Genomic DNA, 20,174 nt, shown 5'->3' with positions numbered 1-20,174 from the left:
TTATTATTCACTTCCAGTTTCCCCAACCTCCAGATGTTAGCAGGTAGATCCAGTATATAAGATGGCAATAACTAATAACTCTTCAGCTCTTCATCTATGGTTATTTTCAGCCCTAAAGCTTCAATACTTTCTCCTCATTCAGCCATCCCCACTCTACCTGAATGAATTTTGGCCATGACGCTACCCTTCCAATGCTTCTACACTCACCCATATTCTCTTACTCCTTCTCTTGCTCTCTGCCAGAGACATCAATCCCAATCTCAGTCCTATTCTGAAGCCAGTTCTTCTAGGAATGTATCCAAAAATGAATCTTGAAATCATGTGTCACAGTGGTTAAAGCTTCAGCCTCAGTTCAAACCCACACTGCTCCTTGTGATCTCTAAGTCAGTTTGTAGATATAAAATTCATTTTAGTTGTCAGAACTGGCGAATAATTTTCTGCCAGAAAATTTTCTATGTCTCAATTTTGCGTGAATTAAGTCCTAGACCAGGTCTGTATCATGTTCTTGATGACATCCATAGGAATTTGATTTATTTCTTCAAATATTACTTACATAATACAACAACCACAACCTTCAGTCAAAAATGGTGAAAAACATTTATTTAGACAATTTATTAAAGTAGACACATTTCAGTAAAACACAGAAGTAAAATACATCTGTCAAAAGATCATGAACACAATTCAAATCAAATATTTATGTTTTTTTTCTAATATCATTATTGTGGAAAAATTCCTCATTTTGTAACTTAAACCTTGTGTTAACTCCAAATGAGGATGGGATTATTTTAAGAATGAAATAATTGTACAAGTTTTAGAAATAAATCCCATAACATGTGTCCTGTGGAGTTTTTTTTGACAATTATAGCACCATTATTGCCATAGGGCACATGCGATAACCACTAGCTGATTACTGAGCCTGAAAGAAGCAATTATTTTCAACAGAATCAATAATCAATTCTAAAAAATAAAGCTCCTTAAAATGTGTGTGATGCATGAAGTTAATGACATTTTATGAGATTAAAGTCAACACAGCTGTGGTATTGGAATTATTATATTTGTAACCATTTCTCCCTTTAGTATAACATATTACTAGAGACTGCATAAAATATAATCAGTAGGGTTCCAAATATGTACGGAAGTATGATAACTAATGACATATCCCAAGGTTTGCAGAGAAGGAATGCCATATCTTATGAAGAGCAATGAGGTTTGTTTTTTTTTTAGAAATTCAATTAACATATACATGGGGTAATTTTATAACTGAAATTTCACCAAAAAATAGGAACCAGTGGAATCTTAACATATCTCTACCCTCATTTCAATACCACCCAGAAAAACATTTGTTTTCACATACATTTTAAACAACACTATAAATGTAAGTAAACTCATCACAGAGGAGAACAAAAAGAATCAGGGCACAGCTCAGAACTGCTGTTCTCACAAGCTTAAAATGTGCATACTCTTGAAAATTCATGTACCTAAGGCACATGCCCTGAGGTTTTTTTGCTCCCCTCTGTAATGAATTTACTTACACTTATAGAGTGTTCTTTAAAATGCATGTAAAATGAGAGTAATTTTATAACTGCCCATATTAGAAAAAAATGACATGTGTACTATTTGATATGTAGACTTTCCTTGATTTTCAAAACAAAAATAAGAACACACCTTTGCTTTGAAAACTATCCAGGAAAACTATGTACACACCTGCTATTTGATACACAGATTATTTTTTTCCATTAAAAAATTACACATATGCATGAATTTTCAAGAGTATGCATGTTAGGTCAATCCCTTCCCAACCACAAAGCTGGGAAAGCATTCACTGTATGCACATACTTCTAATATCATATGGACAATTTTGTAAGAGCTCAATTTCCATAGAAGTACCAATTCACTGACAGAGCAAACGTAGGGCTTCTTTTATAAAGCCATGTTAGGCTTTTTTATCGCCGGCTGTGGCAGTATTATCTCTGACACTCATAGAAATCCTATGAGCATCGGAACTAATACCACCGTGGCCAGCAATAAAAAAGCCTAATGTGGCTTCGTAAAAGAGGGGGGGGGGTAATTCTGTGTGGAAGCTTTAGGGGAGGCAATTTTATAAAGGCACATAAACATATATGTAGTCTTTATTAAACAGTAGCAGGTGCCTAAAAAATATTGCCTTCCATATACTTTAATTTCAACAATCATCATTCCTGACAGAAACACTAACTGATTGAAAGACAGGTTAAGGAACAATCTGTAATTATTTGGAGGAGACAGACAAAGGAAATGTTATTATGGAATGAATGACCCTGGTCTGAACCAGAATCAGTGATATTAGATAGATACAAAATTATTTGGGTTTCTCTCAATCATAGATTTTAATTATTCCAGTTTGGAATGATTTACCAAATCATTTCAATATTTCACTCCCTTGTATATCCCCTCCTTTCAGTACCTCATCTCCATGTGTTGTTTGTCCATCTCTCTCCTTTAATACATGATGTCCACTATAGGAGATACTTTTAGCACTAGGAATGTCAATCCACTCCGGTTCCAATTTTAAAACAGTCTACAGAGCCCTTATACCTGTCAGGAGACCAGGAACACCCCAACCTGAACCTGCTGTCCTAAGGGAAATGCCCATGAGATGATACCTAGGGGATGCACAAACCAATCACAGGATTCAATCAGGCATAATGGCCCTTAGAACAGGAGCCAATTCTGCAGGTGCTTTAGGCACCCCTAATATTGAACAAACTCCCTGACTGTTTCTAGGGAGGAGTAATTTCCATTGGGTTTAGCACCCTGACAACAAGGGACACTGCACATAGAGAGAACCTGGAAATTAAGCATGAGATCCTTCTGTACTAAGCTAATTTTGCTGGAGGCAGAGAATACTGGCTAGCCCAGGGCTGCACCATCCAATTACAGTAAGGATGATGTCAATTGAAAGCGGTGTTTTCTTTCTATATCTGGTGGTTGGGGAGCATAAAGCCACATGTCTGGACTGGTCTGGCAGGAAGATAAGGAACTGGCTATTTTCTAGCCACAGACCTGTAGTTTTTCTTGTAATATCCCTTTGATAATTGCCTACAAGGTCTGAAGTTGTGAAAATTATATCTATATACTGTTTCCATAATTAATTATTTGCCCATACTCTGGCTGAAAGTTCATGTACTATAGAAAGTGGCAAATATTTTTGGTGGCCAGAGAAGGGCAATTTTTAGCAGTACAAATTAATTAGGCTGAGCTGTCTTACTGTGTCCAGCTAGAATAGGGATTCTCAAAAACATTCTAGTTTTCAAGATATCTAGGAACTGGCTTCCCATTCTTACCCATTAAGAATTGAGAACACCTTGACTAGAGAGTAGTCATGTACCAGTTTGTTTATTTCTCTCTCAGGGAATTTGAGTGTTATAGTTTAATTTTATTGCAGCAAATACCTGAATTCTGTTAAGACAGAGCACAACCAGCAGAAACTGGCCAAGTTCTGCTGGTGATGAAGAAGATTGAGAACATACATATCTATCTGCTGCATCAGTAGTCACATTATATGAGAATGTGAAGCCCTAGACATGGGTATGGAGAACAAAAGAATCTCTGAAGACAAAAATTGATGGGATGGCTATGTATAAGAATTAATTGCAGAGGGGGGAATTTGTATACATTGAGTGAATTTAAGTGGAAAAGTTGATAATGTGCTATTTGGGACCTTTTGAAAATCCTTCAGCTCAATCTAGTGAGATCTTCCTTGATACTGTTTGATAGAAAACCCCCCTGAGCAGGGAGGGATAATCAACCACCCGAAAGAAATGACGTTCCCCATAAGCAGGATCATACCCTGTGGTTTTTCCAGTGACCAAAACCTGTAGATTGGATTCATGGGCCTGGTTGCCAACTGCAAGAACATAGATCTCTATTCCAGCTTTCTTTGCTTCCTGTGTAGCCTGCTCAATAATACTCTCAGTGATTCCTTGTGAGTTACCATCAGAAAAGACCAGTACCTTCTTCTTTTTTCCAGCCTGTGAGGACTGGCGATAGAGTTTAGTAACAGCCTTAAGGGCAGCATTCACATCAGTAGCATCATTGATGAACTCCATATTGTCGATTGCTTTGTTAATTTCTGTGTAGTTGGATAAAAATTGTGCTTCCACTTTTTGTTGAGTTTTGCCACTGTATTGAACAATAGCAATGCGCACATCATCTGCTGCAGGTTTACTTGCACTCAGGAAGCGCTCTGCCATACGCTTAGCAAACTTTTTGGTAATCTCAAAGTTCCGGCTTCCAACACTAGTAGAGCTATCCATCAAAATAGTGATGTCCACTGGGCTTGTGAAAGTAACTGTGAAGGAGAATGGTAAAGCTGAAGATTATGGTGCTTATTTTAGAAGCACTACTTGGAAACATAGAAACATGGAGATCAATATTCAAAGTAATTTAAATGTCAAGGACAGGCTCCTGACACTTTAAATTGCATGCCGAAGCCTAACTGTGGAAACTCAGTGGCACTTAACCAGCCAGTGTGCTGAATATTCCCTCTAACCCCCGTTTTGAAACTGGATAATTTTGGGGTGTTCCAAGGAGGAGTTAGGGTGATGTGGCTACCTAGTCAATTAGCAGAGATATTCAGTCTGCTGACTGGCTTACAAAGCACATTAAAGTTTAGACAGAAAAAAGGCTGATCTAACTTTATGCTGTTAAGTGAACCAGGCACCAGTCTGAATATTGGCCAGTGATTGGTTAACCTCTAGGTCTGGCTCCAATAAACCTACCATCCTCCTCCCTCCCTGGCAGTCTTCCCTCCCTCTTCATCGCATGTGAAACTCTTCCTGAGCACCTTTCCATCCCACCTGGAAGCACACTAAGATCCCCCTTCTTTTCACCCACTCTTTGGGATGCCTGCTACCCCTCCCACCCCCTAAAAGCCAATAAAGCTCCTCATGGTATCCTCCTGCATCCCCCAACCCCACAAAACTGCAAGCCCGCCTCTCCATCACCCCCATCCCTACCCTCATGGTAGCAGGCTTACCTGCTTGTTGCCAGGATGCACTGGGAAGGGGAAGGCCTGCCATTTTGAAGAGGCGGGTCTGCTGGCAGGAGGGGAATGGGCATCCCTCCTGCTGGATTTTCAACCAAAGATACAGGGTTGTGGAGGGTATCAAGGGTCCCGGGCAGGTGGGGAGTACCCTTCAGGCAGATGGGAGTGGGAATCCCTCCTGCTGACTTGGAAAAAAGGTACTGGGGATGGGGGGTGTCAGGGGTTCCGAGTTGGTGGGAACTTGGCAGGAGAGGGGGACAAATGGAGGCATGGGTGGGGGGAATCAGTGGGTACTCAGGTACTAATAGGAAAGTAAGGCTATGACAGCTCAGACCCTGCCATTAAAGTTTGCATGGGAAACAATGGGTTTTCCTGCTGTGCATTACATGGAGTACTCATTAGAATACTAATGAGCTCCATGTAATGCATTAGCATAGGATTCTTGGTGGCTCCTATGATGATTCATAGCAGCCACGGAGAATCCTTTTGTGCATCAGCAGGGCAGCTTTCTGTGCCAATTAGAGTTCTTTAACAACTCTTACTGCCACAGAAAGCTGAGAGTGTGGGAATGGGGGGAGGAGTCTAATGCTGATGCTGAGTTGAGCAGGTGGTTCAGGATGAACTCTTTTTTGTTGGGGGAGGGTGTGGGGATGATGGTGGACGAAAGGGGGTCCATCAGCCTGTGCATTTGCCCCTTCACACTAACACCCTCAGAACAAGTGTAAACACTGACATGGAAATTTTTAGGTCTGCATATGTATTCCCCTTGCAAAATGAATATATGTGTAGATTATTAACCTGCCCAAACTACATCCCCTTTAAAATCAACGTTTTCACATTTAAATAGCAGCTTTCTAAAATTGCATATGAAATCATCTATACATGTAAAAGCTGCTATTTACACATAGAGATGCTTTTGGCGTCTTTTATTTAATATTTATTGTATGATTTACCCAAAATACAACAAAGCAAAGGCAAAAACATATTCCCAGCATAGCAAAACCATCAACAAATAGATCATCTGCATGGACTCTTAGCAGTGATCTTAAGTATAATGTAAAGTACAATAATCCCTGCTGAAGGACCGAATCCAACTCTACCTCACCAATGCTCCATTATCATAAATTCAAGATATATCTACATACCCCTTGTAGAAGTTCCTCTTATATAGGGAACCCTTCCTTTGCTATATGATACTAGTTTCTCACTCAACTGAACACTTTCTATTATGAAATCATTTTATTATTCATTGCATGAAGGAAGGTAAGATACAAGATACTTACTTGGACAGGTGTAATCTGGACATTTTTTCTCTAAAAGAAACCATAAATAATGATGTAATGAAGTAAAATGCGGGCTACAACTGAAGCTTGATTAGATTTACACACAGCACAATAATTTAATGATACTAACTAAAACATTTCTTTTTTCTTAATTTTACATATTTATTTATCTGTCAAACTTGCATACTACCTTTCCCACAAAGATATAAATTAGTTCACAATAATTATTAAAACAATAACAATACAATTCAGGTAAAACATAAATAAAGGCACTTTGGCTCAGATTTTCTTTACAGTGCCGATATCGGCAGCCACCTAAAAAGCGGCCACTGATCACGTGTCAATCACACGATGGCGCTGCATAGAAAATTGCACCTCCAGGAAAGATAGACACCAGAAATTTAGGCCACAGTTTTCCAGGCCTGCATAGGCGCTTTACGATACCTAACACCATTTCCGGCATTAGCCACACCCATAGTGGCATTAGGCGCAAGTAGGCACCTCTGGAGGCGTGATTCCGGCACCTTTTCTTTAGGCATTGGTAGGCGCTTTAAATTTACAGTTATTTGCAGTTTCAAACAGCATTTCCCTACTGGCGCCTAAGTTAAGGCGTTGTTTGTAGAATTCCTCCCTTTATGCATAACACAATTTAGATAATCAGCCCTTGCATTGCTTTATAAGTGGAGACATAGAAGAGGGGTGCGACTGTACCTGATATGGTATTTATCATTTAGGATATTGCACAGTAGTAGGGAAGAAGAGAAGGCACCAACTTTGACACTTACATGGCTTCACATGGCTAAATGGCATGGATCAGAGGTATCAAACTCAGGCCTGTGGACCAAATTTGGCCCGCAGGCTAATTAAATTTGGACCGAGATTTGACCCAAGATTTGGCCCGCCGTTCCTTGCCTCCCAGCTTCTCGGTCTCATCTTCTAAGCAGCCTGCCGAGAATCGCTGGTTGGCTGTAGCTAACCTAGCAGGTGCAGCACATTCCCTCTGCCGCGATCCCATATGTCAGAAGAGGGGCAGGACCATGGCAGAGGGAACATGCTATGGAGGCCGAGGCAGCCTGCTAGGTTTGTTACAGCCGACCTGTGATCCTCAGTAGGCTGCTGAGAAGATGCTGCTTAGAAGATGAGACTGGGAAGCCGGGATGGAGGGAAGGAAGGAACGGCAGGTCAAATCTCGAAGGTGAGACAGGGAAGAAGGAGGAAAACATGCAAGCATTCAGGGCAGGGGGGCGGGACCTGGTATAGAAATACATAGAGGGAGGGAAGGAGAGGTCCAAAGAGATGTGCATATGGCCGACCGAGGGTGGGTGGGGGGAGGGGAAGAAATAATGGGTCTAAAACAGAGGAGAGGGAGAGAGATGATGGACAATGGGATGGAGGGAGGGAAGGAACAGAAAGGGAGAAAAGTTGGACACAAGGGATGGTGTGGAGGGGGAGGATAGAGATACTGGATAGGACGGTAGTTTGGAAGAGAAAGGGAGAGATGGTAGATCCTGGGATGGTGGGGAAGGAGGGAGAGATGCTGGATAAAAGGGTAGTTGAGAAAAGGAGAGATGGTGGATCTGGGTTTGGTGAGGTCCATCGCTGCAGCTGCGGGGATGGAGACGAAAAAAGGAAAGATGTCAGATTTCTGGGAGAGGGAAGGGAAACGGAAGGGGAGGACAGAGATGGAAGATGGATGGTTAGCACGGAAAAAGAAGAAAACGACAATTGGGCAAGAGACCCTGAGAAGCAAGTTATCCAGAGCAGGGATCTCAAAGTCCCTCCTCGAGGGCCGCGATCCAGTTGGGTTTTCAGGATTTCCTCAATGAATATGCATGAGATATATGTGCATGCACTGCTTTCAATGCATATTCATTGGGGAAATCCTGAAAACCCGACTGGATTGTGGCCCTCGAGTAGGGACTTTGAGATCCCTGAACCAGAGCCTGGGACCAACATGATTTGAATAATAACCAGGTAACAAAAGGTTAAAAAAAAATTGTATTTTCTATTTTGTGATTACAATATGTCAGATTTGAAATGTGTATCCTGCTAGAGCTGGTGTTATTTAGCAAGTGTGAACTAGGACCTAAAATAATAATAATAATAATTTATTTTTGTATACCGCCATACCCAGGGAGTTCTAGGCGGTTCACAACAAATAGATGAGTTACATACAGTGCAGTTGAAAAAGAAGTACATAACAAGTCAATCGAAGGGTCAAACTAGTTTACATTGACAATTAAGTAAGGAAGGACTAATACAGAGCATATATGGTATTTACCGTAAAAGAGTTCAATAGAATTTGTGAGAAGGGGGAGCCAAGCATATTGTATGAGAGGAGGGGACAGGGATCATTGGGAAGGGGGGGAGGAGGGGGAAAAAGTAAAGAAAGGTGGGCCATGTTGAGGGGGGGGGGAAGAGGAGGAATTAGTCTGATGCAGAGAAGGGGATTCGATCTGTTTTCTAATGAGGAGAGGGGGAGCGTTAAGGCGGAAGAGGGGAGCATTAAGGATTTGGTCCATTGAAAAGTAGAGTTTTGAGCTTTTTTCTAAAGTGGAGGTATGAAGAGGCGTCAAGTATAATTTGGGCGAGCCATGAGTTTAGTTTGGCCGCTTGAAAAGAGAAGGTTAGTTCAAGGAATCTTTTAAGATGACATGCTTTCAGTGAGGGGAAAGCGAACATAGTTATTCTGCGGGAGCTCTTATTATTATAGTACAGATTGAAGTGGGGGTAAAGATAGTCAGGTGATATACCCCATACGGTTTTGTAGCAGATACAAGAGAACTTAAATAGGACCCTGGATTCGAATGGCAACCAGTGCAACTTGTGGTAGAAGGGGGATATGTGTTCCCATTTCTTCAGGCCGAAGATAAGGCGGATGGCGGTGTTTTGGACCAATCTCAGCTTTTTGGTGACTTTCTTGAAGGCGCCTAGATAAATGATGTTACAGTAGTCCAGGACGCTAAGAATAGAAGCTTGGACCAGCAGACTAAAGGAGGTTTCGTTAAAGTATTTTTTAATGGTGCGGAGCTTCCAGAGTATCGAGATGCATTTTTTAAACACTAGGTCAGTATGTTTCTCTAAGGTGATGTTTGTCTAAGGTGACTCCTAGAATTTTTAAGGATTGCTCGATACAGTAGTCTAGGCCATTGATATGTATCGCAGTTTTCTTGATTTTGTCGTTTGAGGATGCTAAGAAGAATTTAGTTTTTTCTGGGTTTAGCTTTAGCCTAAACGCTGTCTCCAAAGTTCGATCTGATTTAGGGTGAGAGATAGCGAGTTGAGTAGCTCTGAGGTAAGGTAGGAGAGCGGAATGATTATGGTGATGTCATCTGCATAGATGAAGAATTTGAGATTCAAACTCTGCAGGAGGTTTCCTAGGGAGGCAAGGTAGATGTTAAATAGGGTGGGGGACAAGGGGGAGCCTTGTGGGACCCCACAGGGGTTGACCCAGCTGTAAGAGGTAGTGTCGTCCTTGAACACCTTGTAGGTTCTTGTTGTCAGGAATTCGTGGAACCAGTTGAGAACATGACCTGAGATTCCAATAGATGTTAGGCAGTTTAGTAGAGTGGCGTGGTCAACCAAGTCAAATGCGCTACTCAGATCGAGTTGCAATATAAGAGCGCTTGAGCCTTGGCTGATTAGTTGATGAAGGTAATCAAGCAGAGAGGCTAAAATTGTTTCAGTACTGTGGCCTGATCGGAAACCGGATTGATTGTCATGTAAGATATTGTGTTTTTCTAAGTATGTGGTGAGTTTGGTGTTTACTATTCCTTCTGCTATTTTGGTGACCAGGGGGATATTGGCGAGAGGAAAAGTCTTTATTAAGGTGCGCATTTTAGCACACGCTAAATCAGTTAGCGTACCTTAATAAAAGGACCCCTAAGTATCTTAATAAAAAATTTGGCCCACAATTTAGCCTATGTTTTCGATTTCAGCCCCTTATGTGATTGAGTTTGACACCCCTGACATAGATAAACCAGTTCTGTTATTTTTTTGTTTTGAAGCATAGCAGTACTATATGAAAGTACAAGCTGAGGTAACTGATTTACACTCAGGCCAATATTTAAAGGAAGTAATACACTGATAGTCAAGTGGCCAACACATAACTCTTTTATCTATAGGATTTCAAAAATCATATGAATGTATTAGACTATTTAAACTGCTAAAAGGCCCAATATAATCCATATAAATGTAGGCACTGTGAGGGGCAGTGTGGAAGCAGCCTAAACTGTTATCCATTTAGCGATGATATTTAGCCACTAAGAAGTTATCAATGTTAGCTATTGTTAAGATATATAATTTCTCTAGTACAGGGGTGGGAAACTCCGGTCCTCGAGGGCCATAATCCAGTTGGGTTTTCAGGATGGATTTCCCCAATGAATATGCATTGAAAGCAGTGTATGCAAATAGATCTCATGCATATTCATTGGGGAAATCCTGAAAACCCGACTGGATTACGGCCCTCGAGGACCGGAGTTCCCTACCCCTGCTCTAGTAGAATAATATGTCTTAACGATAGCTTACATTGATAACTATAACAAATAGCAGTGCTAGCACAATCATAAGGCAATCCTTACATTCAACTCTGCTACTTATATACCGGTAGATAGCAGTGTTTAATATATAAATTAAGTTAAATATCAGTGTCGGCATTTAACTTAAGCCGGTGACTATGCCAGATGAATATTAGTCCAACTGGTTTTATTTTTGGTGTAAATTCAGCTAAAAGCACTGTTAAAGTAATATAGCAAGTCAGAAAAAACATATGATGAAGATAATGGTAATGCTCTCTCTCCCTTTTAATTTCTATGTCTTTAAAAGCCCAGGATTTCTGTCTAGTTTTAGCTCTTCAGTAGCACCTAAATATATGATAGTTACCTTTGCATATATAAGAGGTGACATTTTCTAAGAAGGAATCTTCCAGAAGTTCTGCATAATTTTCCTTCTGCAAAGAAAGACCCTGTTCATATTGTGTGCCCCCACAGGCAATGGCATCTAGCTGCTCTGGATTTGGAGGTAAGCTGAAGATGTCGCCCACACCAAGGGACAGTACCTGAAAGGAAGAAGTATAAATATACTGAAGATATCCCTTAGGATCCCTTGAAATACTGATGACATCTCTTAGGATCAAAAGATACAGGAGGTTATTTTAGAAGCCGTATTTGCAATTTATATGTGTAAATGCCGGCATTTACATATGGAAATGGAATCTATATATAAATTCCCACTGTTTATTCCTCCCCTCCACACACATTCAAATTGAATAAACAAAAGATTTTGGCCTATGTAATTAATGGCATTTGCAGGTTCATGTTTGTAAAATGGCTGACATGCACGTGTAAGTGTCAACACAAACATAAGGTGTGAAAGACTATTTTCATGTAGAAGTTGCTCAGCTTCATCTATTGATTTTTTCCCACATGTATATTTGTAAAATGGATGCTCCAACTACATGTGCTGATAAATATACTATACTGTATGTTCACTTTTGCAGATAATTTAGAAAAAGCTCTTCATTGGTAGATCTTTTAACAAAATACTACTGGTACTAAGTACGTATCAAGCTCAATTCTCATCTCTGTGTTTTATGTTCAATGAAGCTCATAGTCTGCTGGAAAAAAAAAAGATATCTGCAGCATATTTCTCTTACTTGAGTATTGATCTCACAGAGTGAAGAGAGAGGAGTAGGGTCTCTTGCTGTGTCTGACCGCCCATCTGTGAGAACCAGGGCTACTCTTTTATTTGAGGTGAAACGCTTGAGAAGATTGTCCTTGGTAAACAGTAGAGCTTCCCCAGTCCAAGTTCCACCAGCAATCCAGCCCAGATTCTTCACTGCCCTATATTCCCAAAAAATAATATTAATAAAATTTACTTTAAAAACATACACACACACACACATAATCTACCACCCAAATAACATGTCAATCACCAACTAGCTACAGAGTCAGTCAACCCAGTAACCAGCCATCTTTCATATTTTCATATCCAGAAGACAAAAAGCTTCACATTATTCACATCACAATTTGTGCTTGATAAAGTTTAAATTAGAGATTTGTTTCTTAGCCAGTCTGCAAAATAAAACCATCATAATTAGTTTCTAAATATTATTGACTATTATTCAGACAAATAGCATTTAGGATTCTTTGAACATTTAGAACTTACATCTGGTCTAGCAGTTGATAATGGAACCTACATAGGATATAGCCATACTGGACTTAGTCCTTACAAACGGGGAAAGTGTTTCTTTTTCTGTTCAAACTGTTTATTGGCAATTAAGTAGTACAATAAACAAAGAATACAACCAACAAGGTAAGTGGAATAGCCCTATGACAATGGGCACATTTTTCACTTGTGCATAAGAACATCCATCCTCCTATTAATGCTTCAGTGCCAGCAGCACACACTTACTCTTTTAGCTGCCCAATAGACTGAATGTTGGGATCGCCCATAGCCACTGTTTCCTGGGTATTTCCATGACTGTACTGGACAACTCCCACCTTGGACTCTCCAGCATCAAACTGCAAAATAATTAATTCAATAAAAATATACTGAAAATCACTAAACCTTTTCCTAGTATGTCATCTCTTGCTCACTTTCTATTATATATGGGTTGTTATTCAAAGGAGTTTAACTGGGTAAGAGAGGCTCCTGCCCAGATAAACTCCAACCGTACCCAATATTCAGCAGCATTTAACCAATTAGCACCACTGAATAGTTCACTAACCGGTCTCCCCTAACTGGCAAGATTAAGGATGGGCCTGGGGCAGAGCGTCAACTTAACTAGTTGATGGCTATTTTCAGTCCATTAACCAGCTACATAACTGCATAACTTTAGGACAGCAAAACAGCTGGTCAAACTTTGGGATCCTTTTACTAAGCTGCAGCAAAATGTGGCCTTAATATGCCTTTATGCCATTTTTACTGCAGCTGTAACACGGCCAAACTTATTTTTTCCCAACTAATGACCATGTGCTAATGTTGCTATTAGCATGTGGCCATTTTTAAAAATTACCATGGGAATGCTTACAGCCACCCATTTGATTAGAATGCAATAATGTAGATATCAAAGGATCACCCACTCTCTGTCCATGACGTGCCTTCTTTAAAAAAAAAGCGCACAGTTAGCATGTGCACATGTTGGAGTTACACAGGATACCTGAGCACATCCCATGATACTTCATTTTTAGATGTATTAGGTGCACAGTCAATCAGGCACTAGTCTGTATATTGTGCGGTGACTGGTTAACTTCTGGTCGGTGGACATATCCAGATATTCAGTGCTTGGAGCCATGCATGCCACAGTATTGAATATCTGGGGTTCAGTCTGCGGCTGGAAGTGGCTTACCAGCTGCTTATTAACATGGGTAGAATACTGATCGCATAAGACATGCCATACAAACATATCTATAATTTATCAAGTCAAACATCTCATTTCTGACAATAGCCAATCTGCATTGACTGGAAAAAGTATCCAGAAGATTCTAATGGGAAGATGCTTTCTCCCTACTTCTAGAAGCAAGACATTGCATTCCTCAAGCCTACCTGGCCAATAGTTGTTAAAAGAGCTATCCTCCAGAAGCTTACCTTTACCTTTTATAAACCCAATTATATTACTATCCTTCACCAAATCCTCCAGTAACAAATTCTACAACTTAACTGTACACTGACTGAAGAAATGCTTTCTTAATTTTTTTTTATTTTGGGAGTAAATGACTCCAAATGAGTTAGTTTTGTGCATGTCATGGCAATAATAAAGCTCACTTCTAAGTCGAGGCATATGGAATGCGATTCTGTCTCTCAGATTTACTGCTAACACTCATCTTAGTATTTGCATTGTGCCAAAGAGTCCCTCTGGAGTTCATCAGATACAACGTGTATAGACAACTTATCCAAGTGTGCTTGAAAATTCCTTTAAATTAAGCCTGTGACATCCAAAATAATAGGAAATATTTCCATATCTTGTATAGAATCCAGGAAGATAAATTTTTCAATATTTACCAATTTAACTTTATATGATGGAGAGAGTGATTTTTTTTTTTTGGGGGGGGGGCAAAGGGGACGCTTCAATAGAACATAATTCTTTTCAAGATCCTATATTTAAAATACCAGGGAACAATGGGATTACTATCCAAAATATACAGAATGCTAAATACTGCTATTACTTCTTATCATTTCTATATTCTAAACCCACAATTATCCCTTAAAATTTTATCTCATCGTTTATTCTATTACTTCAAAGTTGAAATGTAATTCTTGTTTTTAGTTTGGATGTAATCCGCCCTGAACCGCAAGGTAATGGCGGAAAAAAATCACTAATGTAATGTAATGTAATGTAATATTGCTGCCAGACACATACAACACTGTACAGTACATTAACCATGGCACAAGGGGAAAGATCCAAAGCCATTTAAAAGCAAGGATTAATGACGTTCTGGAACAAATGGAATATGGGGAGTAGGAGCTGGTCTACAGATGAGTAAAAAAGCAATCGACCTTTGCCTGACTGTAGAAGAGTTACAAAATATTATATAGGACGTATTGGACACTCCAAAAGATTTTTAAAGACACAAATGCCAAGTTCTGGAGGGATGTGGATTAATTGGGATTTTTATGTATATGTTGTAAGAATACCCAGTGATGATAAGATTCTGGGGGCAAGTGATTTAGCTTGTCCAGGAGGTGACTTGATATGAATTACAGGAAGACCCTAAATTATTGATTCTAGGACTAGTGCTAGAAGGAAAAGGGGATAGTTTAACTTCTTCCATTTTGTTGTGGAGTAGTAGCATGAACTATGATAGCTGTCAAATGGAAGAGTAACAAACTACTGGACAGGCAAAAAATAGTTTATATCTCGCATTGTTTCATAATAAAGTATTCTAGCTGGAAATGATTTATTTGGGATCCCACCTCCAGTAGTTCATTATCCCTCTGAACATATCAAAAGTGACTATGGCTCTGGGAGAGAAGGTGAAGTAGACAGGTGCACAAGTGGTGGTCTCATCAATTCATCCCATCAAGAATAAAAGCCATGACAGAGAAGCTCAATTCCTGGAGATGAATGTGTGGCTGCGCAAATGGTGTCGTCGAGAGAGTTTGGCTTCCTTCAATATGAGATGATTTTCCAAGGGCTGCTGAGCAGAGATGATGCACATTTATCATAGAAGGGAAGAAATGTCTTCAGTAGCAGACTTGCTCACCTACTGAAGAGGGCTGGTGATGAAAGCTCCCATAAGTATAAGTCCTCAAAAATCATTAAATACCACTATACAAATTGAGGGAAAGGGGCAATGTCAGGATAGCAGTATATACTAATGCTCAAAGTATGGGAAACAAGGTTCTAGGTTTAGAGGCTGTAATGGAAGAGGCTGATATGGTTTTAGCAGCAATCACAGAGATGTGGTTCACGGAGAACCATGACTGAAATACAGTTATACCTGGCTATAATCTGTTCAGGAAAGACAAGGTAGGAATAAATGGAGGGGAACATGTTTAAACAGCAATGCAGTGTTTAAAGTGGCTTATGGGCATGGGTCCTCCTCTCCATAGGTCCCTAACCCACCCCCAAGATGACTTAAGCCACCTCTGTGCACGTCAACTAGGCTTTCCTATGCCAGGCTGCCAGGTGATGATGGTCTGGAAGCTGAATTTTAAAGGTGTGATTACGACTTTTATGGGGAGGGTGGGGGGGTCGGTGATCACTGGGGTAGTATGTGAGGGTCTGTAGTTTGTGTCTGCAGTGCTTATCTGGTGACTTTAGGTTGTTTTTTGTAACTTAGCCCATGTTTTAAATGGTCTAAGTCACAATGTCCAAGTTCTGTCTATGCTGTGCTGTATAACTTTTGGTTATACATGCAGTACGATTAAGTCTAAGCCTGCCCATGTCCCACCGAAATCCTGCCCTCGACACTCCTCCTGAAATGCCCCGTTTAGCTATGGTCGTTCAGTGGCACTGTGAAGGCCTAAGTCGTTTTTAAATACGTCCAAAACCCGGTTTTATTATCGGCACTTGGACGTTTTTGACTGATGATCGTCCAAGTGCCAACTTAGGCCGGTTTTTGGACGTTATTCTCTTTCAATTATGATCCCCATAGAATTTTAGGATATCCAGGGTAAGGAAAAAGCACTGTGGGTCAATCTGAAAAGAGGGAATGCAAAATCTATTTACTTTGGTGTGATATACAGGCCTCCTTCACAGACAGAAGAAATGAATAGAGATTTGATAGAAATTCAAAATATAACCAAAAAAGAGGAAGTACTACTAGATGTTGATTGGGGTATCCCTTTTGCAGGGTGTCCTAGAAGTAGGGAAAACCTGGTCTCTCTACAAGGAGACCTGGTCTAGCAGTTGATAATGGAACCTACATAGGATATAGCCATACTGGACTTAGTCCTTACAAACGGGGAAAGTGTTTCTTTTTCTGTTCAAACTGTTTATTGGCAATTAAGTAGTACAATAAACAAAGAATACAACCAACAAGGTAAGTTCAAGCAAAACAATATTAATGCAATAACATCTATCATCTATCAGGATAAATTATCATCTATCAGGATAACCGGGTTCAGCCAGTGCATTACTGAAAATCAAGAAAATATGCAAAAAGAAAGAGATGGGACATCATACAGTAAGCAAAAATAATATGAAATAATAAATGACTGTTCAGCTACAAAAACCAGAGACATCAAACAAAATTCTTATCATAGTGTTTCAGAAATAGGGCAATAGCATAGATACATCATAAAATTATAGATTAGCACAGAAATCAGTTAGGGGTTGCCAGATGGACTGGGATTTTGATAGTATACCTTTCTTATCTGCAGCATAAAGTTCGTACTTAGCTGTCAGACAGACCATATTCCACCAAGCTGTGTTTGACAGAGCAGATGAGTTTTTCCAATGGGTCAGTATTAATTTGATGACAATGGAGATCAATGCTTTAAGCAAACAAGTCGAAGCTTCCGTCACGGTGGTATTTAGGCTATAGCCACCATAAATCACTGTGGCTAGAGTAAAGGGCTCAGAGATGTGTAAAATGTCACTAATCATTTTCCATATTTGTGTCCACAAATGGTTAACAGTAGGACAGGAGAACAACATGTGATCCAAAGTTCCTGCTGAGGTGTGGCAAGACTAGCATTTATCATCAGCCTTGTGCGCTTGGTTCGATAGTTTAGTCAATTTCATCGGAGTCCAGAAAGCTTTATGCAGGAGGAAGTAAAGTGATTGTGTCATAGCCGATGACCTTAGAGCTCGATACGATTCCAACCAAATCTGAGACCAAATGTGGCTATCAATGTGCATGCCAGTGTCTCGTTCCCACATCGAATGAAGACTTCCTATCAAAAAAGTATTGGTTTTCCCGTAGTATTTTATACCAATGAGATGACTCGTGTTTCGAGTAAGACAGTTTGTTACAAAGCTGAAGCAGGGCAGGAGTGTCATTACTGAGCTTGTGTTTTTTCATATAAGCATCTACGACTGCTTTGATTTGTATCCACTTGAAAAAGTGAGTTGTGGGTATATTATAGGTGGCAACAAGATGCTGGAAACTTATCCAAGAAGCCTCTGAATATAGTTGATTTATTCTCCAAAGTCCAGTCGTGCTCCAAGATGGTCTGAGGACAGGTTTGTTTTGGATGCGTATCCTGGTATTACCCCAGATTGGCATGAAAGTTGTATCATTCCACCTTGGAGAGATCAAATTATCTAGTTCCTGCATAGCTAGGCTGGTAGATATGATGATCTAATTCATTTTTAGCTTGTCCTGAGCACCTAAGAATGGGACGGTATCTAGAGGAAAATTCTCCATGATCAAGTTTTCCAGGCTAAGCCAATGAGGCACTGAAGTGACCTGTTTTCTTTCAATCCACTTGGAGCCTTGTCTCAAGAGAAAAGCAGTATGATAGTTTTTGAAGTTTGGGAAATTGACACCCTCATTTACTTTATCATTCTCAGTTTTTTCAGACTGATTCGAAGCAGTTTGTTGTTCAATGGGAAGTCAGACAGTATTTTATCAATTCGAGTAAAGGTCTGGGACTTCAAATATATGGGTAGCATGCTCAAAATATAGTTCACCACAGGAGAGATCATCATCTTGATGGTTTCCAGACGTCCCCAACATGTGAGCTTCAGGTTGGAACAATTGGTAGTTAGAGATCTAACAGTGTCAAGAATGTAAGTGGTGTTGTAATACAGGGTGTCAGCAATGGAGGGTCCAAAGTATAAGCCCAAATATTTCAATTTGTTTGATGACCCTTGTACATCCAATTGTTGAACATCTGGACCCAGACCAGGACATTTCAATGGCATGACCTTTGTCTTAGAAACATTCAATTTATAGTCCGATTTTAAATAAGTAAGGCCACTCCACCCTATCGAATGCCTTTTCGGCATCTAACCCCATGGCTAGTAAGGGATGATCTATAGAGGCAGACAAGGAGATGATGTTAGTGAAAGTTCTGGTATTGTGGCTGGACAGGCGTCCAGCCATAAAACCAGTCTGGTCTTGATCAATCAACTTAGGGAGAAATTTTTGTAGCCTCTCAGCAAGCACCTTAGCGTACAACTTGTCGTCTACATTGATGAGTGAAAGTGGCCTATAATTCTGCACTTTTAAGGAAGCATAATAGTAATGGCTTCTGTAAAGGATCCCCTAACATCACCAAAAGCTATCATGTAATTAAAGAATTATATTAAATGAAGGGAAAGCCATTCTTGAAAAGTCAGTCAGTCCTTATTATCGTCTATTACACTGGCTACCATTAGAGGCAAGAGTTATTTTTAAGTTCTCTTATCTTCTCCCTCATTTTGAGTTATATAAACCATAGAGGGAAACCAGAAATTCTGATATATTCGCTAACCCCAAGATAAATGATTGTCGATACAAAACTTTTTTGGATAAATCTTTTGCGTTTCAGGCCGGTAAATTACAATTGTGTTTAGGTAAATGTATTCATCAAGCATCAAATTACTGTTCTTTCCGTAAATTAGTTAAGACCACTCTATTTGATAAATGTATTACTTAACACTGGGGTTCTCTACTGACTGTATTTTATATTCTATTTTACTATTTGTATTTCTATGACTTGATTGTACTTCACTGATTGTCCAACTCCTTTTGTTGTAAACCGCCTAGAACTCCTGGTAGTGGCGGTATAAAAAAACAAAGTTATTATTATTATTATGATGATGATAGAACTCTGTAGTCAGCCCATCGGGCTTTTATGGAACCATGTTGTACAGAGCCTCTGTCAAGTCAGGAATGGTGAATGGAGAACTTAAAATAACATTATCTTCACTAGATAGAGTGTTATGAACTAGGTTATGAAGAAAGGTGTCAGAAGAATGATCCTCAGTCAGTTCAGATGTGTATAACTTGGAGTAATATTTGTGAAATTATGTTAGAATACCAGGCGTAGCTATGACTAAGTCATTGTCATCAAAGTGAATGGCAGTAATATTAGTTTTGTTATGCTTGCCCTTTAAGTATGAAGCAAAGCTGGTGGCCACATTTATTATTTTATGTGTAATATTTTGCAGTATGGATGAAAACCTGTGAGGCAGCCTGTTTGCTCAAACAGGTATTATAATGGTAACAGAGCCCTTGGAGCTTTTTTAGAGTCTCTATATCTAGTGGATTGGATTGATGCAAAGATTCCAATTTCTTTATTTCAGATTCATAGGTATGAATTTGTTGTTTAGTGCTCTTCCGAAGATGAGCTGAAAAGGAAATGATAACATCTCTTATATATGCTTTAAAAGCATCCCAGATGGAAATCCAGTTACTATCAGATGCTGTATTTAATGTAAAGTATTCCTGTATAGCCTTAACTATGTGATCATGAAATGTTTTATCTTGCAA

General features: G+C 39.7%; 1 protein-coding gene across 1 annotated transcript in view; it reads right to left on the bottom strand.

Annotated features, from left to right (window-relative positions):
- Positions 1-583: 583 nt before the first annotated feature.
- COL6A1 (collagen type VI alpha 1 chain) overlaps positions 584-20,174 on the bottom strand; it is a 218,504-nt gene continuing 198,913 nt past the window's right edge. The window contains exons 31-35 of the mRNA XM_033945115.1: positions 12,721-12,830; positions 11,963-12,149; positions 11,191-11,365; positions 6,310-6,339; positions 584-4,330 (exon numbers count right to left, since the gene is read on the bottom strand). Coding sequence (XP_033801006.1) covers positions 3,720-4,330; positions 6,310-6,339; positions 11,191-11,365; positions 11,963-12,149; positions 12,721-12,830 — 1,113 coding nt within the window. The 3' untranslated portion in view covers positions 584-3,719. The remainder of the gene's footprint in view (positions 4,331-6,309; positions 6,340-11,190; positions 11,366-11,962; positions 12,150-12,720; positions 12,831-20,174) is intronic.

This window comes from Geotrypetes seraphini, chromosome 5, assembly GCF_902459505.1.
Source record: "Geotrypetes seraphini chromosome 5, aGeoSer1.1, whole genome shotgun sequence".
Taxonomy (NCBI): domain Eukaryota; kingdom Metazoa; phylum Chordata; class Amphibia; order Gymnophiona; family Dermophiidae; genus Geotrypetes; species Geotrypetes seraphini.
Note: the sequence above shows the minus strand (reverse complement) of the source record. Positions and strands in the feature narration are given on the sequence as shown.